Source organism: Hyperolius riggenbachi, chromosome 12 (assembly GCF_040937935.1).
Source record: "Hyperolius riggenbachi isolate aHypRig1 chromosome 12, aHypRig1.pri, whole genome shotgun sequence".
Classification (NCBI taxonomy): Eukaryota; Metazoa; Chordata; class Amphibia; order Anura; family Hyperoliidae; genus Hyperolius; species Hyperolius riggenbachi.
In genome coordinates this window covers 154,386,566-154,410,754 of record NC_090657.1, presented here as the reverse complement: position 1 = coordinate 154,410,754, position 24,189 = coordinate 154,386,566, and the positions used below count along the sequence as shown (strand labels likewise).

The window sequence follows — 24,189 nt, the reverse complement described above, 5'->3', positions numbered from 1 at the left end:
ACCCCCCCCCCCCCCCCCCCCAACATGAGAAATAAATATGGCATGGTAATATGACTAAGGACCAATGTGAGTCAGAAACATGTCAGTAACCTGGTTGTGTGTTGTATACTTGATTCAATAAAGGTGCTTTTCAGATTGGAATGGCATTAATGTGCGGAACCCACTTTCTTTCTTCTGTTCCCCTGGGTAACTCGATTTCCTCCCACATCCCAAAAACCTACAGGTAAGTTAATTGGCTTCACTCGAAATTGTCCCTAGACTACGATATATCCACTGTACACAGACATATGACTATGGTAGGGAGAAGATTGTGAGCTCCTCTGAGGGAAAGTTAAAAATACCAGGGCTGTGGAGTCGGAGTCGAGGCAATTTTGGGCACCCTGAGTCGGTGTTGTTGATTTCATAAACTGAGGAGTCTGAGTCGGGAGTCGAAGTCGGATGATTTTTGTACAAAATCCACAGCCTTGTTAAGTATTAGACTAAGGAGTCGGAGTCGAGGAGTCTGAGTCATTTTGGGTACCCGGAGTCGGAGTTGCGGTTTCATAAACTGAGGAGTCGGAGTTGGAAGATTTTTGTACCGACTCCACAGCTCTGATAAATACTAAATAATACTGTTACAAATTTCCTTTCACATCTATTCTATCAAATGCTGCTTACCTTCTTCCGCAGACAGTTGCCATATCCGCTCTGTCCAAGTCCTAGCAAGTTTTAGGTTCTGCTCTCTGTCCCGTGATGCTTCTGTCCGGAAAGTTCGTGTAATTCGCTGCCTGTAGCTGGTGGTCCCTAGCATCCCCCTGAGAGGGTAAAACACAACAGTGAAATAAGCTCCTATGTCCCCGGGGTCTTCACCTCTGAAGGAGCGACAGCTGACACAGTCCATTAAATGAAATGATGTCTGGGGTGATCCTGATGATGAGGTAGCATCCAGGCTCTGTACTATCAGTTCTTTAGGCGTCAGGATCAGTGATAGGACCAGGCCATCACTAGGCACCTGGGTGAAAGTGTCACATAAGACAACATCAGGTGGACCACCAGATAACCCAGGAGCCTCATCCATGTTCAAAGAAGAGATGCAGCAAAGACACAAAGAGTATATGACATAACCTGAGATAATGGGATAAAGAGAAAGAGATCTTATGGAGAAGACAGGCAATGCGTGAAGCAGATTGAGAGAGAAAAAAAGAGCACAGGCTTCCTCTTAGCTTGTCAGGTCACATTTGACTCCTGTGTGCGTGTATGACTCTGTCCAAGTTTATAGTACTCAGCACCCTCTGCTCCCTGCTGCTCTCTAGTGGTGGCAGGTGAAACAGACAGACGTCTCTACTGAAACTGAGAAAACTCCACCTGCATATCAGAAAATGCTGTACTGTTCCCAGGAAATGCAAGTTTACCAAGTTTGCATGCAAATAACAGCCAGCCAAACAAGTCCTGCATCTTTGTTGGGCTCAGGTTAAAGCCGCATGCTATTTAAATTCAAACATTGAAAAATACCACACCATTGACCTAGCATAGAAACTAATCACCATTTCACAACAGAATGTATTGTTATTTAGTATTTATGTTTCACCAACACAACACTTTACACAGTGTCTCTTAGGCTGAAGGCGCTTTCTGTGTTTTTTTTTTTTATTGACTTACATTAAAATTACAGTAGAATTATTGCCATTTTGTTTTTAATTCGAGATTAGGGCAATTTTAGCCCAATTTTTACCTCAATTTTAATGCAAGTCAATGTGAGCATTTTTTTTTAAATAGAGGTGCCTGGCTCCTCTACTGACCACATATGCTATTGCTTCGTTGTTATTGCCTGATGAAGCGGGATTAAACCTGTGAAACGCATTGCATCGCCCCCCGCTGTATGTAAATAAACTTCTTGTATTTGACAAACACATTGGAAATTTTTGTGTCTGCTTGGAGGAGGTAAGTCCACCGTTGCCTCCTCAGCTTTTAGATACTGTTATCCTTTTGCCGCCTCTGTATCCATACTACGTTTTTTAAAAGCACTCAAAGTGCTCACAATGTGTCTACAGCTTGAGTGTAGGAACCCACTATGGCGTTTTTGGCAGCGTTTTGGGATCACTGACAATTGCCGGCGATTCCCAAGAAATGGTTGCCAATGAAAGTGAGTGGGGGTGAACTCATTAGTGCAATTGCGATTAGGGACATGCAGCATTTTGAGCTAATTTGCAAAGTATATAAGCGCTGCATAAATCGCTTCGTAAAGCTCTTTGGGGGCTCAGCGATTAGCTTTTAAAAATAACTTTATTATACTTACCGGGTCTCTGTATTTCTTTCTTCCGTCCATAGCCCCACCCCCTAAAGGAAGAGGTAACAGGCGCTTCTCTTATTGGTCATGGAGAAGAACCTATGACCACTTCCTTTAGGGGCAGGGCTGCAGACGGAAGAAGGACGCCTGGTAAGTATAATACAATTTTATTTAAAGAAAAAAAAAGTCAATCGGAAGTGCTGTACAGGTTACTGTATGTATGTTGCGGGAAATCGCGATCGCCTGTATGTTTTAACGTCTATTAGTTGCACAAAGACAAACGTCTAAAAGTTGTTTGTACACGTGTACGGACCTGACAGTCGTTTGCACAATAGTTGGTCCAACTGATCCGCTAAGCAGATTGGGTAAACTGGCTGTTGTCAGTCACTCGACTGTGCGTACACATGTCCAACTTGACGTTCAAATGACAAGTCGGTCCACAAGAAAACCAGGACGTGTGTACGTACCTTTAGTGAGCACTCCTCCTTTGCCGAGATAATCCATCCCACCTCACGGGTGTGGCGTAACAAGATGCTGATTAGACAGCATGAATATTGCACAGGTTTGCCCAGAGGCGTATCTGGGTTAGGCCCAGTGCACACCAAAAACCTCTAGCAGATCTGCAAAACGCTAGAGGTTTTTGAAGCAGATTTCAGAGCAATTCTAGGCATGTTTAGAGACGTTTTCTAAACATGCCTAGCGTTTTTTGGAGCGTTTTTGTGTAGCAGATGTCATATTCTTTTACAGTAAAGTTACTGAACAGCTTCTGTAACAAAAACGCCTGGAAAACCGCTCTGATCTAGCGTTTTTCAGAGCGGTTTTCCATTTTTCTATACTTTAATATTGAGGCAGAAACGCCTCAGAAATCTAAAAAATACTGCAGCCCCCGAGTTTGTGTTTGTGGAAAAACCGAGCCACTCTGGTGCGCACCATCCCATTCACTTTCATTAGCCAAGTGGTTTCCCCCCTGCAAGCGTTTAAAAAAACGCTTCAGAACCGCTCTGGTGGACACCAGCCCCAATACAGCGCTTATGGCAAAGACTGAAATTGTGCCCCCCCACTACTCCCCCCCCCCCTTCCTGTTTATTGGTTGATAGGTCACTTAGGCAAGTTGGAAGGTTCCAGTCCAACAAGAAATGGGAAACTACAATTCAATACTGCCAGAGAGGCAGTTTAGCTTTTCACAGCAGCCTGCACTACTGTGATAAGACCAATGAGTTTAAAATGCCCTTGGATACATAAATTCAAAAGCCATGGTCCCCTAGATATTAGAATTAAGTAACCATGTGCCTCAAAATTAAATTGTAACATGCTTCCAGATAAGATAATAAAGTAGTCACATGCTTCCAGGTAAAGTAATCAAATAGTTCCACAGCGCCTCCGGATAAAAGAATCAAGTAGACACGCCATCAGATAATTCATCAAGTAGTCGTGTGTTGCCAAATTAAAAAAAAAAAAAAGTTGTCACAATCATCCGGATAAAATAATGAAGTAGTCACACGCCTCCAGATAAAATAATTAAGTAGGCAGGTGTCTCACAATAAAATAAATTATATAGGCAGGTGCATCAAGATAAAATGATTAAGTAGCAAAGTCTGGCATACATACATAAATCATGTAGCTATGTTCCCCAGATAAAAGAATTAAGTAGCCATGTGCGCACACACACACATCCTCCTAGATATTAGGTAGCCATGGCTGTCTCTGAATTGCTTGCTGGGGTAGGGTGCTGACTGCCTGGGGCATGGTGCAGGCTGGAATAGGGTGCTGCTTGTGCTTGGGGCAGGGTTCTGTCTGAGGTAGGTTGTTGGTTTGGGCAGGGTGCAGTCTGAGGTAGGGTGCAGGCTGGCTTGTGCAGGGTGCTGGCTTTCTGGGGCAGGGCGGGTGGCTGACTGGGAGTAGGGGGTTGCTGGCTGACAAGAACAGGGTACTTGCTTACTGGGGCAGGGCAGGGTGCTGGTTTGCTAGGGCAGAGTGCAGGCTTGCTAGGGCAGGGTGCTGGTTGACTTGGGCAGGGTGCTATTTTGCTAGGGCAAAGTTATGGTTTGCTGGAGCAGGGTACTGGTTGCCTTGCGGAGGGTGCTGGTTTGCTGGGGCAGGGTGCTCACTGGGTGCCATTACACAGACCTCAGAGACCTCAGTTTTCTGCAAATGCTTAATTTGTTTAAGTTGGTATTGTATTTGCACTGTATTTGTGTTTGTATTGTATCTGTACTTGTTGTATAGCTGTTTGTCAGCCCTATATGCCAAGCTCAATTCCGGGCACGACCCTGTCGTGCTTGGCAAAATAAATGATTCCAATTCTAATCATGGGTGACCAGTCCTCCGATTAGTTCCGCTGCTGCCTGAGCATCCTCTTCAATGATGTATCGGACCTCTGACCAGCGCAACAGCACAGATAGAGTAAGACGCACGCTACTCATGCCCGGTGTGCTCCAAATGCGGAAATGACTAATGATGTCAAATCTGCATTTGAGTACAGCAGGCGCCAGTAGCATGCGCTCTTCTATGCCTCTGCTGCTGTCACGCTGATCGAAGGTCTGTTACTGTGATAGAGAGGGGGCTTCAGGCAGTGCAGCAAGTGCAGTTAGTATCTGGTGTGACCACTATTCACCTCATGCAGCCAAACAAGTCTTTGTCGCATAGAGTTGATCAGGTTGTTGATTGTGGCCTGTGGAATGTTGGTCCACTCCTCTTCAATAGCTGTGCAAAGTTGCTGAATATTAGCAAGAACTGGAACACCCTGTCGTATACACCGATCCAGAGCATCCTAAACATGCTCAGTGGCTGACATGTCCGGTAAGTATGCTGGCCACGCAAGAACTGGGATGTTTTCAGCTTCCAGGAATTGTGTACAGATCCTTGCAATATGGGGCATTATCGTGCTGCAACATGAGGTGATGGTCGGGGATGAATGGCACAACAATGAGGCTCAGGATCTTGTCACTGTATTTCTGTGCATTCAAAATGACATCAGTAAAATACACCTATGTTCATTGTCCATAACATACGCCTGCCCATACCATAACCCCACCGCTACCATTGGCCACTCGATCCACAACGTTGACGTCCGTAAACCGCTCACCCACATGACACCACACACGCTGTCTGCCATCTGCCCTGAACAGTGAAAACCTAGACTCAGAGCCGGGACAAGGTCCTCCAGCACCCAAGGCTGAGACACCAAAGTGCACCCCTCCATCCCTGCCACCCCAGCCATCACACACTGATTGCTATTAGACTAAGAGGCGCCACAGGGCCCACAACCTCCCCAACACCTTAATATCTAGTTATCTGGCTTGCAGTCACTTCCATGTATCCCCTTTTCTTATTTGTTTCTGCTTCAAACAATTAGGAATGACAGCTCAATGAATTCTACGCCCCCTCCTACACTGCGCCCTGAGGCTGGAGCCTCTCCAGCCTATGCCTCGGCCCGGCCCTGCTGCTAGACTCATCCATGAATGCCTCTCCAATGTGCCAGACGACATCGAATGTGAGCATTTGCCCACTCAAGTCGGTTATGACGATGAACTGCTGTCAGGTCCAGACCCCGATGAGGATGATGGCCATGCAGATGAGCTTTCTTAAGACTGTTTCGGACAGTATGTGCAGAAATAATTTGGTTATGCAAACCGATTGTTGCTGCAGTGGTCACACCCGTGAGGCGGGATGGATTTATCTCTCTCTACACAGATTTATCTCACTACACAGATTTAGACAGATTTGTAAACAATATTTGAGAGTAATGAGTCTTTTGTGTATGTAGAAAATGTTTGAGATCTTTGAGTTCAGCTCATGCAAAATGGGCGCAAAACCAAAAGTGTTGCGTTTATGTTTTTTGCTCAGTGTACATAATTATTCACAGCCTTTGCCATGAAGCTTAAAATTTAGCTGCATCCTTGAGTGTTTCTTCAGCTTAATTGTGGTAAATTCAGTTGATTGGACATGATTTGTTGAGGCACACACCTGTCTATATAAGGTCCTACAGTTGACAGTTCATGTCAGAGCACAAACCAAGCATGAAGTCAAACAAATTGTCTGTAGACCCTCAAGACAGGATTGTCTTGAGGCACAAATCTGGGGAAGGTTACAGAAACATTCCTGCTGCTTTGAAGGTTCCAATGAGTACAGTGGTCTTCATCATCCATAAGTGGAAGAAGTTCAAAACCACCAGGACTCCTCCTACAGCTGGCTGGCCATCTAAACTGTGCTATCGGGGGAGAAAGGCCCTAGTCAAGCAGGTGACCAAGAACTATGTCACTCTGTCAGAGCTCCAGAGGTCCTCTGTAAAGAGAAGAGAACCTTCCAGAAGGACAATCACCAATCAGGCCTGTATAGTAGAGTGGCCATAGTAAAAGGCAAATAGGGCACGCCTGGAGTTTGCTAAAAAGCACCTGAAGAACTCTCAGCCCATGCTAAACAAAATTCTCTGGTCTGATGAGACAAAGATTGAACTCTTTGGTGTGAATGCCAGGTGTCACTTTTGGAGGAAACCAGGCACTGCTCATCACCAAGCCTATACCATCCCTACAGTAAAGCAAGGTGGTGGCAGCATCATGCTGCAAGGATGTTTTTCAGCAAACTGGGAAACTAATCAGGATAAAGGGAAAGATGACAGCAGCAATGTACAGAGACATCCTGGATGAAAACCTGATCCAGAGTGCTCTTGAACTCAGACTGGGGCGACGGTTCATCTTTCAGCAGGACAATGACCCTAAACACACAGCCAAGATAACAAAGGCGTGGTTTCAGAACAACTCTGTGAATCTCCTTGAGTAGCCCAGCAAGAGCCAAGACTTAAATCCGTTTGAACATCTCTTTAGAGATCTTAAAATGGCTGTGCACCAAAGCTTTCCATCCAACCTGATAGCGCTTGAGAGGGGCTGCAAAGCGGAATGGGGGCGAAACTGGCCAAGGACAGGTGTGCCAATCTTGTGGCCTCATATTCCAAAAGACATGAGGCTGTAATTGCTGCCAAAGGTACATCAACAAAGTATTGAGCAAAGGCTTAACCACTTACAGTGGTTTGCAAAAGTATTCGGCCCCCTTGAAGTTTTCCACATTTTGTCATATTACTGCCACAAATATGAATCAATTTTATTGGAATTTCACGTGAAAGACCAATACAAAGTGGTGTACATGTGAGAAGTGGAACGAAAATTATACATGAATCCAAACATTTAAAAAAAAAAAAAAAATTAACTGCAAAGTGGGGTGTGGTGGGGTGTGCGTAATTATTCAGCCCCCTGAGTTAATACTTTGTAGAACCACCTTTTGCTGCAATCAGGGCCGGCCTTTGCTATGAGCGACCTGTGCGGTCGCTCAGGGCGCCGTGCTCTCAAGGGCGCATGTGCCCTGTCGCCCCTTGCCGCCCCGCTGTCTCCCCGTGTCCTCTCAGTTTATCTTTAGAGCAGGACTACAAGAAAATGGCCGCCGACGTCCACAAATGCAGACAAACGGCGGCCATTTTCTTGTAGCCTGCTCTAACTACAGATGGAGCGGGGAGAGAAGAGTGACGTCGGCGCTGGAGCTGGATGTCAGGTGAGTCAGTCTCTGCCCGGCCCGCTGCCACATAAAGAAGGGGGGGGGGGCATACTGGGGCAAGCTACCCACGCTGGGGGCAAGCTACTTACACTGGGGGCATACTGGGGCAAGCTACCTACGCTGGGGGCAAGCTACCTACGCTGGGGGCATACTGGGGCAAGCTACCTACGCTGGGGGCAAGCTACCTACACTGGGGGCAAGCTACCTACGCTGGGGGCATACAGGGGCAAGCTACCTACGCTGGGGGCATACTGGGGCAAGCTGCCTACGCTGGGGGCATACTGGGGCAAGCTACTTACGCTGGGGGCATACTGTGGCAAGCTACCTACGCTGGGGGCATACTGGGGCAAGCTACCTACGCTGGGGGCAAGCTACCTACGCTGGGGGCATACTGGGGCAAGCTACCTACAGTGGTAGCATACTGGGGCAAGCTACCTATGCTGGGGGTATACTGGGGCAAGCTACCTACGCTGGGGGCAAGCTACCTACACTGCTGGGGGCAAGCTACCTACGCTGGGGGCATACTGGGGCAAGCTGCCTATGCTGGGGGTATACTGGGGCAAGCTACCTACGCTGGGGGCATACTGGGGCAAGCTACCTACGCTGGGGGCATACTGGGGCAAGCTACCTACGCTGGGGGCATACTGGGGCAAGCTACCTACACTGGGGGCATACTGGGGCAAGCTACCTATGCTGGGGGTATACTGGGGCAAGCTACCTATGCTGGGGGTATACTGGGGCAAGCTACCTACGCTGGGGGCAAGCTACCTACGCTGGGGGCATACTGGGGCAAGCTACCTACGCTGGGGGCATACTGGGGCAAGCTACCTACGCTGGGGGCATACTGGGGCAAGCTACCTACGCTGGGGGCATACTGGGGCAAGCTACCTACGCTGGGGGCATACTGGGGCAAGCTACCTACACTGGGGGCATACTGGGGCAAGCTACCTATGCTGGGGGCATACTGGGGCAAGCTACCTACGCTGGGGGCATACTGGGGCAAGCTACCTACGCTGGGGGCATACTGGGGCAAGCTACCTACGCTGGGGCAAGCTACCTACGCTGGGGGCAAACTACCTACACTGCTGGGGGCAAACTACCTACACTGCTGGGGGCAAACTACCTACACTGGGGGCATACTGGGGCAAACTACCTACTCTGGGGGAAACCATGCTACTACACTAGGGGAAACTGTACTAGCTACACTGAGGGCAGCTATGCTACCTATATGGGGCAACTATACTACCTACACTGGGGGCAACTATGCTACCTATATGGGGACAACTATGCTACTTATGGGGGGGGGGCAACAAAATCCGGTTTCGCTCAGGGCGCTGTGAAACCTAAGGCCGGCCCTGGCTGCAATTACAGCTGCCAGTCTTTTATGTTATGTCTTTACCAGCTTTGCACATCTAGAGACTGAAATCCTTGCCCATTCTTCTTTGCAAAAAACAGCTTGAGCTCAGTCAGATTAGATGGACTGCGTTTGTGAACAGCAGTTTTCAGATCTTGCCACAGATTCTCGATTGGATTTAGATCTGGACTTTGACTGGGCCATTCTAACACATGGATATGTTTTGTTTTAAAGCATTCCATTGTTGCCCTGGCTTTATGTTTAGGGTCATTGTCCTGCTGGAAGGTGAACCTCCGCCCCAGTCTCAAGTCTTTTGCAGACTACAAGAGGTTTTTTTCCAAGATTGCCCTGTATTTGGCTCCATTCATCTTCCCATCAACTCTGACCAGCTTCCCTGACCCTGCTGAAGAGAAGCACCCCCAGAGCATGATGCTGCCACCACCATATTTGACAGTGGGGATGGTGTGTTCAGAGTGATGTGCAGTGTTAGTTTTCCACCACACATAGCGTTTTGCATAAAGTTCCATTTTGGCGTACATCAAAAAAGGGCGTCGGGAAAAAAGGGTGCGTGGTGTAAACGATAAACAGTATTATCGTTTATAGAAATATTGTGTAGAATTTCGTTTAGAAATAGTGTTTTAAGAATTTATAAATCACTAAATAATGTGTATGAGATCGGCAATTCTTAAAACGTTAATCTTCCCTGTTTGTAAACTGAAACTTATATTTACGTTTGTTAAAAACCCTCCCTGTACCTATCCCTAACCCCTAGACCCCCTGTTGGTGCCTAAACCTAAGACCCCCCTATTGGTGCCTAAACCTAAGACCCCCCTGTTGGTGCCTAAACCTAAGACCCCCCAGTTGGTGCCTAAACCTAAGACCCCCCTATTGGTGCCTAAACCTAAGACCCCCCTGTTGGTGCCTAAACCTAAGACCCCCCAGTTGGTGCCTAAACCTAAGACCCCCCTATTGGTGCCTAAACCTAAGACCCCTCTGTTGGTGCCTAAACCTAAGACTCCCCTATTGGTGCCTAAACCTAAGACCCCCCTGTTGGTGCCTAAACCTAAGACCCCCTTGTTGGTGCCTAAACCTAAGACCCCCCAGTTGGTGCCTAAACCTAAGACCCCCCTGTTGGTGCCTAAACCTAAGACCCCCCTGTTGGTGCCTAAACCTAAGACCCCCCAGTTGGTGCCTAAACCTAAGACCCCCCAGTTGGTGCCTAAACCTAAGACCCCCCTGTTGGTGCCTAAACCTAAGACCCCCCTGGTGGTGCCTAAACCTAAGACCCCCTATGGATAATAATGTTTTACAGACATTAATAAATAAAAAATGTAAATAAAAAAATGTAAATAATTTTTTGGGGTGGGTAATAATGTTTTAGAAATGTTTTAGAAATAGTGATTTAGTATCTTTATAAACGTTATTCGTCACAGGCTCATTTTGTAAAGTTAAATCATCACAAACATAGTTATAAATCCTTAAAAATCTCCGGGCGCCGTTTGTTAAAACGTTAATAATCTCCAGCGCCTTTGTTAAAACGTTAATCTCCAGCGCCTTTTTTTCCCTGTTCGGCGCCCATTAAACGATATTTATAATGGGAGTGAATGGGGCGCCCTTTTTGTCCACCTTGTCTCATGCGCCCAAATCTGCTGCTTCCTCCATTTTGGTCTCATCTGACCAGAGCACCTTCTTCCACATGTTTGCTGTGTCCCCCACATGGCTTGTGGCAAACTGCAAACGGGGCTTCTTATACTTTTCTGTTAACAATGGCTTTCTTCTTGCCACTCTTCCAAGGCCAACTTTGTGCAGTGCACGACTAATAGTTGTCCTATGGACTGATTCCCCCACCTGAGCTGTAGATCTCGGCAGCTCGTCCAGAGTCACCATGGGCCTCTTGACTGCATTTCTGATCAGCACTCTCCTTGTTCGGCCAGTGAATTTAGGTGGACGGCCTTGTCTTGGTAGGTTTGCAGTTGTGCCATACGCCTTCCATTTCTGAATGATCGCTTGAACAGTGCTCCGTGGGATGTTCAAGTCTTTGGAAATCTCTTTGTAGCCTAAGCCTGCTTTAAATTTCTCAATAACTTTATCCCTGACCTTGCTGGTGTGTTCTTTGGACTTCATGGTGTTGTTGCTCCCAATATTCTCTTAGACAACCTCTGAGGCTGTCACAGAGCAGCTGTATTTGTACTGACATTAGATTACACACAGGTGCACTCTATTTAGTCATTAGCACTCATCAGGAAATGTCTATGGGCAACTGACTGCACTCAGACCAAAGGGGGCTGAATAATTACGCACACCCCATTTTGCAGTTATTTATTTGTAAAAAAATGTTTGGAATCATGTATGATTTTTTTTTTTTTTCCAAAAAGCTTTATTTGAAGAAAAGTCAAAAAATAAACATCAACATTTGTCTCGTATCCATCAACAAAATTACACAGCTAGATCAAATCTTCAACATTTGCATCATGGAACAAACGTTTCTATAACTAGGAACAAGATATAATTAGCTATTCAAGGTTTTCGTTCCACTTCTTACGTGTACACCACTTTGTGTTGGTCTTTCATGTGGAATTCCAATAAAATTGATTCATGTTTGTGGCAGTAATGTGACAAAATGTGGAAAACTTCAAGGGGGCTGAATACTTTTGCAAACCACTGTATGTACATGTGATTTCTCAGTTTGCTTAATCTTTTATAAGTTTGCCAAAACCTCAGGTAAACATTCTTAGCGTTGTCATTATGGGGTGTTGTGTGTAGAATTCTGAGGACTCTATCATCAGCCACCCTCTGACCAACGGCATTCCAACCAACTACGCACGCACGCACGCACGCACTCTCTCTCTCTCTCTCTCTCTCTCTCTCTCTCTCTGAGCTGGGTTCTCCAGGGTTATGCAGCTGGGTTCTCTAGAGAACACAGAATTAAATAGCCAGTATACTCCCTGGATGCAAAAATTAAGAAGCCATAGCCTCCCTAGATACAAGAATTAAGTAGCTGTGTGCCACAAAATTAAAGAATTAAGTAGTCACATGTTTCCAGATAAACCAAATACACCTATAGATTAAAAAAAATGCAGTAGTTACATGCCGCGGCTTATCAGAATCAAGTAATCACATTCCTCCAGATAAAAGAATTCTGTGACTAGGTGCCAAAGATAAAAAATAAAAAAAAAGTAGTGAATGCTGCTAGTAGTAATGTCTCAGGTTTATCATCTGGCAGCATGTGGCTACTTAATTCTTTTATCTAGGGAAATGTCACTACTTATTTTATCATATTTTTATCTTTGGCAGGTCATTGCTCATTTCCTGTATTTGAGGTTTGCCGCACAGTTCCTATGTACTGCTCTCCCCTCTCCAAGTCACCGCTGAGGAAAGGATGGGGGGGGAGGGGGGGGGGGGAGGAATAATGTGCCACTGGGGCCCACAAAAGCCTTAGCAGCACCCCTAGTGGTTACACATGGTCTGTAGTTGTGAGGCCATTAGAATGTACTGCCAAATTCTCTGAAACGCCTTTGGAGCCGGTGTAATGAAAAATATTGCAACCTATAATATTGTGCAAATTCAATGGACTGTGCTTAACTGTGCATGCCCTGCCTTCTTTCACATTTCCCATCTGTCATTATTTGCAACTGGCGGTGTTTACTTCCCTCCAGGGGGGTTATTAGTTGCCCACCAAGGTGTGTGTGTGTGTGTGTGTGGGGAGGGGTTTTTAGTTGCCCACCAAGGTGTGTGTGTGTGTGTGGGGGGGGGGGGGTTATTAGTTGCCCACTAGAGGAGGGTTCTGTGTGAGAATAGGGTTAGGTTGGGTTGCATTTTCTGATAAGAATACATTGAAATCAATGGTTAGGTTGCAAGATATTATAAAGTTGCAAACATTTTCACCACACTGACATATGGTAGAGAAATGAACTTTCATTTCACGGGCAACAGGTCTGGTAGACATTCCTGCAGTCTGAATGCCAACTGCACGCTCCCCCCAAGTGTTGCGACATCTGTGGCATTGTGCTGTGTGATCAAACTGCACATTTCAGAGTGCCCTTTTATTGTTGCCAGTCTTAGGCATTAGAGATGCTCAAATCCGGAACCAGATGAATTCCGAATAGTTGTTTAATCCGGTTAAACTCAAATCACCTGTGCGGAGTGGGCAGGGGTGTTAATCTTACCTATCATGACGTCTTCTTTGTCCCTCCCTCGGCGCCTCCCACAATGCGGTCCAAGCGGCGTTCACGTGACTAAAAACACTTCCTCCTGAGTTGAAGATGGAAGTGTTAGTAGTCACGTGACGCGCATGGAGCGCATCGTGGGAGGCGCCAAGGGACGGATGAAGAAGACGTCATGATAGGTAAGATTAACACCCCTGCCCACTCCGCACAGGTGATTTGAGTTTAACCACTTGAGGACCCACCCTTTACCACCCCTTAAGGACCAGCGCTGTTTTAGCTGATCTGTGCTGGGTGGGCTCTACAGCCCCCAGCACAGATCAGGGTGCAGGCAGAGCGACCAGATCGCCCCCCCTTTTTTCCCCACTAGGGGGATGATGTGCTGGGGGGGTCTGATCGCTCCTGCCTGCCTGGGTGTTGCGGGGGGGGGGGCACCTCAAAGCCCCCCTCCGCGGCGAAATTCCCCCCCTCCCTCTCCTCCCTCCCTTCTCCGGAGATCCGAGGCTGCACAGGAACGGATCTGTCCTGTGCAGCCTCTAACAGGCTCCTGCCTGTCATGGAACAGCGATCCCCGGCCGCTGATTGGCCGGAGATCGCTGATCTGGTACAACGCTGCTACTGTTAGCAGCGTTGTACGGATGTAAACAAAGCGGATTATTTCCGCTTGTGTTTACATTTAGCCTGCAAGCCGCGATCGGCGGCCCGCAGGCTATTCACGGAGCCCCCCGCCGTGAATTGACAGGAAGCAGCCGATCGCGCGAGTGGCTGCTTCTTGATTAATTAGCTTGCAGCCGTCGACGCAGAACTGCGTCGCTGGTCCTGCAGCTGCCACTTTGCCGACGCGCGGTATGAGTGCGCGGTCGGCAAGTGGTTAACCGGATGAAATCCAAATAACAACTATTCGGAATTCATCCGGTTCCGGATTTGAGCATGTCTATTAGGCACACCTGTGCAATATTCATGCTGTCTAATCAGCACCTTGATATTACACACCTGTGAGGTGGGATGGATTATCTCTACACAGATTTAGTTCACTACACAGATTTAGACAAATTTGTGAACAATATATGAGTAATGAATCTTTTTGTGCATGTAGAAAATGTTTCAGATGGCCTGCTAATCATTTATTTTGCTTTGTGTTTTGGGTCATTGGCATACTGAAATGTCCACTGGTGCCCAAGGCCAAGTTTCTCACCAGACTGCCTGATGTTGTCCAGAATCCTCATGCATTGCTCTTTTTTTCATGGTGGGATTATGTTCCCTGGTCCATTGGCTGAAAAACACCCCCAAAGCATTAGGTTCCCACCACCCTGTTTGAAAGTGGGGATGGTGTTCTTTGGGTTGCAGGCTTCTCCTTTTATATGCCAAATGAAGGAAACATCATTGTGACCAAAAATTTCAATTTTTGTTTCATATAACCCTAATACAGAAGACCACAAGTCTTCTTCTTTGTCCAGATGAGCATTTTCAAAGGTCAAGCAAGCTTTTATATGCCTTATCTGGAGAAGTGGCGTCTTTTTGGTCTGCATCATTGAAACCTAGCAGTGTCTGTTGGATTGTCTGCCTTGAGACTAGAGATGGCCCAAACCTCCGATTTTCGGTTCGCGAACCTCCGCAAAAGGTTCGTGAACCGCAATAGACTTCAATGGGGATGCGAACTTTGAAAACTAGAAACATTTATGCTTTCCACAAAAGTGATGGAAAATTTGTTTCAAGGGGTCTAACACCTGGAGGGGGGCATGGCGGAGTGGGATACATGCCAAAAGTCTAGGGGAAAAAAATCGGGATTTGACGCAAAGCAGCGTTTTTAAAGGCAGAAATCACATTGAATGCTAAATTGCAGGACTAAAGTGCTTTAAAACATCTTGCATGTGTATACATCAATCAGTGAGTGTAATTAGAGTTTGCTTCACACTGACACACCAAACTCACTGTGTAACGCACCGCAAACAGTTGTTTGCGTAGTGACGGCCGGCCCGTGCTGGACTGGTACGCTCCATGGCGATAGCGGTTTTAAAGCCCATATGGTTGCCGGGCTGTGGTAGCACAATGATAGAACAACAGTGACTGTCCAGCTGATCAAATTTGGTCTGTCCACAATGAAGCAACCACCTTACTATCTTCTTGTATGTAGGTAGGCATAGGTAGGTACCCTAGTATAGGTAGGTGCCCCAGCAGTTAGCTAGGCATAGGTAGGAGTCCCAGTATAGGTAGGTAGGCATAGGCAGGGCCGGAGCTACCATAGGAAAAAATGGGCAATTTCCCCAGGGCCCCAGAGCCTGTAGGGGCCCCCAAGGTGTCCCTCCCCCATCTTAGCTGTTGCTCCCCAGGGACTCTGCAGAGTCTGTTAAGTTGGGAGGTGATTGGGGGAGGGTCAGCAGCCAGCTCAGGGGCCCAGGAGGGAAATTTGGCTGCAACAAAGGGCCTCTAATGACGCATTTTGGTCGGGGGTGTCTGTTGGGGGCCCCCAGGCTAATTTTGCCCTAGGGCCCAATTGTTACTTGAACCGGCCCTGAGCATAGGTAGGTGCCCTAGTATAGGTAGGTGGGTAGGCATAGGTAGGTGTCGCCGTATAGGTAAGTAGGTGCCCCAGTAGTTAGGTAGGCATAGGTAGTTGTCCCAGTATAGATAGTTAGGCAGGGCCTGGCTGGCACAGTAATAACCATTACCAAGGTCCAGCTGCAACAGATAGGGCTATATAATGTCAGTGTCAGTGGGCAACACACAAAAAAAAACCACATCAGGAGAACATTAGCTCTCAAAAGAGCTTTTGAGGGGTGCTATTTTAGCCATAACAATCAGCCAGGAGCACACTAACAAGCCTACAAGAGCCTAATTAATCTTTCCCTATGAGAGAGTCTGTACTGCAGCAGCTGTCCCTTCTCTATTTACTGCAGGCACACGAGTGAGTGTAAAGCCCGGGGCTGCCGGCCTTATATAAGGGGGGGGGGAGTGGCTCCAGGAGAGAGTGTGGCCTAATTGGTTACAATGTGCCTGCTGACTGTGATGTAGAGGGTCAAAGTTGACCCTAATGGCGCACTATGGGGGTGAATCGAACTTCCGCAAAAGTTCGCTTTCACTGGCAAACGCGAACCACCGAAAGTTCGCCTGGAACCGTTCTTATGCGAACCGTTCGGGCCATCTCTACTTGAGACATTGCCACCAGCAGAGCCCAGATTCACCAGGATGGCCTTGGTAGTGATCCTTGGATTATTTTTCACCTCTCTCACTATTCTCCTGGCCAGCACAAGTGTCACTTTTGGCTTCCAACCACATCCTCTGAGATTTTCCACAGTGCGGAACATCTTGTATTTTTTAATAATACTTTGCACTGTAACCACTGGAACTTGAAAACATTTAGAAATGGCCTTGTAGCCCTTTCCTGACTTGTGAGCAGCCACAATACGCAGCCGCAGGTCCTCACCGAGTTCCTTTGTCTTAGCCATGTCTGTCCACAAACCAACTGTGAAGATCTTCTGTTTTTCACTTGTTGAGTTGATTAAAACAGCTGTTACCAATTAATCAGGGTAATTAGGATGCTTTAGAACAGCTTGGACTATTTGGAATGGTATATAACTTTTTACCAGAAATTATGACAGTTTGTGAAGGGTATGAATAATTTTGGACTGGACACCTTTTGCTCAAATGTAAATAAAAACTGAGAAATGTTTTTTTCCACAATAATGCCTCTTGTACATCCTCTTATTATCTTTTGGAAGAGATCTATGTCATTTCCTGTCAAAAATTACTTGCTGGTTGAATAAAAGTAACTTTAAAGGGGAACTGAAGAGAGAGGTATATGGAGGCTGCCATGTTTATTTCCTTTTAAGCAATACCAGTTGCCTGGCAGCCCTGCTGATCCTCTGCCTCTAACACTATTAGCCATAGCCCCTGAACAAGCATGCAGCAGATCAGGTGTTTCAGACTTTAACCACTTGCCGACCGCCCACAGCCGATGGGCGGCGGCAAAGTTTGGGCCCAAACGACCGCAATACGTCCATCGGCGACGGCGGGCGTGGTTATGCAGCGATCGCGTCATGCGTGATGCGATCTGCCGCCGGCGACAGGCTCCGCCCACCTGGCGCAGTAACCCGCCGGCCGTTCGGAAGCGCCGGCGGGTTATTAGCTGCTCGATCGCCACATACAAAGTGTATCATACGCTTTGTAATGTATACAAGGCGTATTATACAGGCTGCCTCCTGCCCTGGTGGTCCTAGTGATCGAGGGACCACCAGGGCAGGCTGCAGCCCCCCAGGTAAGCACCCAAGCAAGTAACATGTAGTGTTTGTTCGCTCAATACACAGCAAGTTTTGCAGAGCCAGTGGTGTGCCATCTCTTTCTTGTTTTGATGCTATACGAGCTGTATGAACAGTCCAGCTGAGGCCAGGCACCGGCCAGTGCTCAGGTAACTACAGACCTGAGAAACCGTGTTTCCATATGTCTGTTCATATTAAGCACCCAAGCACACTGATCTGCCCCCCCTTCCCTCTGATCGCCCACAGCACCCCTCAGACCCCCCCCCTGCCCACCCCCCAGACCCCTGTTTGCACCCAATCACCCCCCTAATCACCCATCAATCACTCCCTGTCACTATCTGTCAACGCTATTTTTTTGATTAGGTCCTAAACTGCCTCCTGGGGGCTCCTGATCACCCCCCCCCCCCACACTCAGATCCTCCCCAGACCCCCCCCCCTCCCCCTGTGTACTGTATACATCTATCCTCCCCTGTAATCACCTGTCAATCACCCGTCAATCACCACCTGTCACTGCCACCTGTCACTGCCACCTATCAGATTAGACCCTAACCTGCCTCTTACGGGCAACTGATCACCCACCCACACCATCAGATCGCCCGCAGACCCACCCTCAGATCACCTCCAAAGTGCATTGTTTAAATCTGTTCTGCCATCTAATAACCCACTGATCACCCATCAATCACCCATCAATCACCCCCTGTCACCCCCTGTCACTGCTACCAATCAGATCAGACCCCTATCTGCCCCTAGGGCACCCAATCACCCGCCCACACCCTCAGAACGACCTCAGGCCCCCCCAGACCTCCCCCCCCTTTGTGTTCTGTATACATCTATTCTCCCCTGTAATCACCTGTCAATCACCTGTCATTCACCCGTCAATCACCACCTGTCACTGCCACTTATCAGATCAGACCCTAACCTGCCTCTTACGGGCATCTGATCACCCTCCCACACCATCAGATTGCCCGCAGACCTACCCTCAGATCACCTCCAAAGTGCATTGTTTACATCTGTTCTGCCATCTAATCACCCACTGATCACCCATCAATCACCCATCAATCACCCCTGTCACCACCTGTCACTGCTACCCATCAGATCAGACCCCTATCTGCCCCTAGGGCACCCAATCACCCGCCCACACCCTCAGAACCATCTCAGACCCCCCCCCCCCCCAGACCTTCCCCTCTGTGTACTGTATACATCTATTCTCCCCTGTAATCACCTGTCAATCACCCGTCAATCACCACCTGTCACTGCCACCCATCAGATCAGACCCTAACCTGCCTCTTACAGGCATCTGATCACCCACACCATCAGATCGCCCGCAGACCCACCCTCAGATCACCTCCAAAGTGCATTGTTTACATCTGTTCTGCCATCTAATCACCCACTGATCACCCATCAATCACCCCCTGTCACTGCTACCCATCAGATCAGACCCTAATCTGCCCCTTGGGCACCCAATCACCCGCCCACACCCTCAGAATGCCCTCAGACCCCAGCCCTGATAACCTCGCCAGTGCATTGCTTGCATCTATTCCCCCCTCTAATCACACCTTGAGACACCCATCAATCACCTCCTGTCACCACCTGTCACCCCCTAGCACACCTACCCATCAGATCAGGCCCTAATTTGCCCCGTGTGGTCTCCTGATCACTCGGCCAAACCCTCAGATCCCCCTCAGACCCCCTTCCCAACACCTCCCAGTGCATTGATTGCATCTATTTTCCCCTCTAATCACCCCCTGAGACACCCATCAATCACCTCCTGTCACCCCCCCTAGCACTCCTATCTATCAGATCAGGCCCTAATCTTCCCCCTGCGGGCTTCTGATCACTCAGCCAAACCCTCACCCGCCCCACCGCAGTGACAGAATTTTTTTTCTGATCACTGCTGGTCTCTACGACTTAATTGTGGCTGAGACCAACCGTTATGCCACACAATACGCAACCACCAATCCAAGAAGCTACCATGCCCAGCCTTTTCGGTGGAAACCACTCCAAGTTTCCGAACGTAACATTTTTTGGGGCCTTCTCCTTAAAGGGACACTTAAGTCAAACAAACAAAAATGAGTTTTACTCACCTAGGGCTTCCAATAGCCCCCTGCAGCTGTCCGGTGCCCTCGGCGTCTCCCTCCGATCCTCCTGGCCCCGCCGGCAGCCACTTCCTGTTTCGGTGACAGGAGCTGACAGGCTGGGGACGCGAGTGATTCTTCGCGTTCCCAGACACATTAGCACCCTCTATGCTGCTATATGGTATATGATATATGCTATAGCAGCATAGATGACGCTATTGTGGCCAGGAACGCGAAGAATCACTCGCGTCCCCAGCCTGTCAGCTCCTGTCACTGAAACAGGAAGCGGCTGCCGGCGGGGCCAGGAGGATCGGAGGGAGACGGCGAGGGCACCGGACAGCTGCAGGGGGCTATTGGAAGCCCCAGGTGAGTAAAACTCATTTTTTTGTTTGACTTAAGTGTCCCTTTAACATGGGTCTAGTCAAAAAGAATGTATTGCGGTCTTATTGGTCTACGCACCCAATACATCACATGCCCATGTTCTCTGCTGCCATGTCCAGGTCACGATTTGAGAACATCCTGCGCTTCCTGCACTTCAGTGCCAATACAACCTGTCATCTAAGAGGCCACCCTGCTTATGACCGGATCCACAAAATTCGCCCCCTCATAGACCACCTGTCATCAAAATTTGCAGATGCTTATACTCCTGAACAGTCATTTTGAGGCATTTGGTTTCCAGACTACTCACGGTTTTTGGCCCCTAAAATGCCAGGGCAGTATAGGAACCCCACAAATGACCCCATTTTAGAAGAAGACACCCCGAGGTATTCCGTTAGGTGTATGACGAGTTCATAGAAGATTTTATTTTTTGTCACAAGTTAGCGGAAATTGATTTTTATTGTTTTTTTTTCACAAATTGTCAATTTCCGCTAACTTGTGACAAAAAAAAAAAAATCTTCTATGAACTCACCATACTCGTAACAGAATACCTTGTGGTGTTGTCTTTCTAAAATGGGGTCACTTGTGGGGTTCCTAAACTGCCCTGGCATTTTAGGGGCCCTAAACCGCGAGGAGTAGTCTTGAAACCAAATGTCTCAAAATGACCTGTGAAATCCTAAAGGTACTCATTGGACTTTGGGCCCCTTAGCGCAGTTGGGGTGCAAAAAAGTGCAACACATGTGGTATCGCTGTACTCAGGAGAAGTACCGTATTTTTCGGACCGTAAGACGCTCCGGACAATAAGACGCACCTAAGTTAGTGGACAAAAAAACAAGGAAAAAAAGATATATACTAAACTTGGTGTGTCCAAGGTACAGGGGTGTCTTGTGGAGCTTCCCCTGTTACAGCAATGGCTGATTGGACATGTATGTGGTGCCTGGACAATATGTGGTGGTTACAGCAATCATGAGCCCAAATAGGATAGGTATATCTTCATGTTCATTTACTGGCAACTTGAGGTTTAACAATAAAGAAGATTCCATTACAGCAGTGCCAAGTGTATTGGTGTTTCTCCTTTCCTTGCACATCCTTTCACGATGTTAATGTAGTGTTGTACCATCACCTAACTTGTGTTAAATAAACTAAAATTGGGGCTCAAAATCAAACGGTGCTTGTATCATTGGTTTTTCACCAGTTTTGAGATCTAGGGACATGTGCACTGCAGTGTTAATGCCAAAAGCAATTTCTGAGCCGCATGCACATTCTACATAGCTAATTGTAAGTTATAAATAAAAAGCCCCATGCACATGATTTTCATCAGACATCTACCATTAGCACTTTCTGTCTTCTACGCAGTTCTTTGATTTGTTAGGACAGATTGTGAAATGACAAGTTACCTCATAACCGTCCCCCTCCCCTCTCCACAGAGCAGAATGCTTGGCTGCAGCAGTGTGTTCTGTCATCCAAAATGATAGTTAATCATTTAACTATTGAGTGCCATAGGGACATCAAAATATGTGTCGGATTCCCTTTACACTCTGTAGCTTGTAGGGATTATTTGCATTCCATTACAGGAGTAGGGCAGCAGGCAAAAGTTCCTCCTGAACCTTTTCACCTTTTATCAGATTCACAAGCAGGCAGGGACAGATCTAGACCAAGTTGCCCCAAGTTGTGCCTGGGGCAAGGTCAGGTTTTGGCGCCTAAACTGCCATTCTCCATCCAAATTTTGCCGCCTTTTTAAGAATTCAACAAACTGCGCCTGGGGCAAGAGACCCGCTTGCCCCCCCCCCCCCCCCCCCCCAGATCCGTCCTTGCAAGCAGGAGAGCTGTCCATCTTTATGAGCTGCTGTTATTCCTCACTACTAGACACAGGCAGGTCAGCGCTGCAGTGTGTGCAAGTAACCTGATCCTGGCTCACAGCTGGACGTCTCTTATCTGTGTTTAGAAGCCCTGTGATCCTGCAGTGTGTCTCTTTCAGCCCCGTCTTACTTCCTGCATGTCACGTGAGCTCACTCAACATGTAGGAAGACTGGGGCTGAGAGAGGACACAGAGCAGAATCGCAGGGCTTCTAAACACAGACCAAAGAGAAGACTTCCAGCTGTGAGCCAGGATCAGGTTATTCACACCGAGCTGATCTGCCTGGATCTGAAGTGAGAGATAACAGCAGCTCATAAAAACTCACAGCTCTCCGATCTGAAGTGAGAAATGACAGCAGCTCATAAAGACTCACAGCTCTCCGGGTGATCTGCACACATGAGGCTGCCCAGCCACTGCTCAGATCCCGATGGTCTTGGAGGCGGGACCACAGCTTCCTCATTGAAGCCAATCACTGCACTTGCTGAGTGTCAGTGACCTATCAGAAGTCAGTGGGAGTAGTTCCTTAACAAGCAAAGGAAGGACTCCTACTCACTTCTGATAGGTCACTGACACTCAGCAAGTGCAGTGATTGGGCTCAGTGAGGGAACTGTGGTCCCACCTCCGAGACTATCGGGCACCTGTTGCAGAAGGGCTCATCAGGCATCATTAGCAGGGGGGACATCTAGAGCTAGCCCAAATTTTAGCATTTGGACCAAGACGCACTGACTTTTCCCCCCCATTTTGGGGAGAGAAAAAGTGCGACTTATGGTCCGGAAAATACGGTAGTATAATGTGTTTTGGGGTGAATTTTTACACATACCCATGCTGAGTGGGAGAAATCTCTCTGTAAATGGACAATTGTGTCTAAAAAAATCAAAGATTGTCATTTACAGAGAGATTTCTCCACTCCACCTAAAACACATTATACTACTTCTCCTGAGTACGGCGATACCACGTGTGGCACTTTTTTGCAGCCTAACTGTGCTAAGGGGCCCAAAGTCCAATGAGCACCTTTAGGCTTTACAGGGGTGCTTACAATTTAGCACCCCCCAAAATGCCAGGACAGTAAACACCCTCCCCCAAATGACCCCATTTTGGAAAGTAGACACGTCAAGGTATTCAGAGAGGGACATGGTGAGTCCGTGGCAGATTTCATTTTTTTTTTTTTTGTCACAAGTTAGCAGAAATGGAAACTTTTTTTTTTGTCTCAAAATGTCATTTTCCGCTGACAAAAAAATAAAATCTTCTATGAACTCACTATGCCTCTCAGTGAATACTTTGGCATGTCTTCTTTCCAAAATGGGGTCATTTGGGAGGTATCTATACTATCCTGGAATTTTAGCACCTCATGAAACATGACAGGTGCTCAGAAAAGTCAGAGATGCTTCAAAATGGGAAAATTCACTTTTTGCACCATAGTTTGTAAACGCTATAACTTTTACCCAAACCAATAAATATACACAATGATTGAATGGTTGTTTTTTTTTTTATCAAAGACATGTAGCACAATAAATTTCGACAAAAATGGATACAGAAATTTTACTTTATTTGACAAATTTTATCACAGAAAGTTAAAAAAAACATTTTTTTTTACACAATTAATGTCTTTTTTGATGAATATAATAAAAACTAAAACTCGCAGCAGCAATCAAATAGCACCAAACGAAAGCTGTATTAGTGACAAGAAAAGGAGGTAAAATTCATTTAGATCACAGGTGTCGAACTCCAGGCCTGGAGGGCCAGATCCATGCCAGTGTTTTGGATGGACTGAGGAAGAGAGGAATGTGTTCTACCTGATGGACCACACCTTCCTGATTCATAGCCATCAATTCATTTGAGCTGTGTCAAAAATGTGTGAGGATCTCGGCCCTTGAAGGACTGGTTTGATATCCCTGATTTAGATAGTAGTTCTAAGCCTGCGCAGATCAGCCCGGAGGACGTCCGATGACGTCAGCGCGCACCAGTGACATGCAAATTGGAGCGCAGAAGAAGCCCGACCTGGCAGCCGGCCTGGCCAGGTTGGGTCGGCCACCGGAGACCACCGGGAGCCTGCAGAGCGGCGCCGAGGGCACGACCTGCCTGCCACGGGCTGGAGGAAGCCCGAGGTAAGTGTATTTGGATTTTTATTTTTTTTGGACACTCCCTGAACCTTCCCTTTAAGTCAAAATTTGCCAGGGGTATGAATAATTGTGGGCAGCACTGGAAAGACTGAGTTCATGGTATGTTTTCAGAGTGAGGTATAGTACTGTATTAGCTAGGCCTATTTTTAACATTGAGTCTATTGCACGGCCGGCC

General features: G+C 47.4%; 1 protein-coding gene across 6 annotated transcripts in view; it reads right to left on the bottom strand.

The window, feature by feature from the left end:
* SPHK1 (sphingosine kinase 1) overlaps positions 1-24,189 on the bottom strand; it is a 92,188-nt gene that overhangs the window by 50,103 nt on the left and 17,896 nt on the right. The window contains exons 1-2 of one of the 6 annotated variants that reach the window (XM_068264166.1): positions 22,268-22,309; positions 658-991 (exon numbers count right to left, since the gene is read on the bottom strand). In XM_068264166.1, coding sequence (XP_068120267.1) covers positions 658-880 — 223 coding nt within the window. In that variant the 5' untranslated portion in view covers positions 881-991; positions 22,268-22,309. Of the gene's footprint in view, positions 1-657; positions 1,288-22,267; positions 22,314-24,189 lie in introns of those variants that run through there. The other 5 variants (XM_068264168.1, XM_068264167.1, XM_068264170.1 and 2 more) reach the window with 5 other exon arrangements.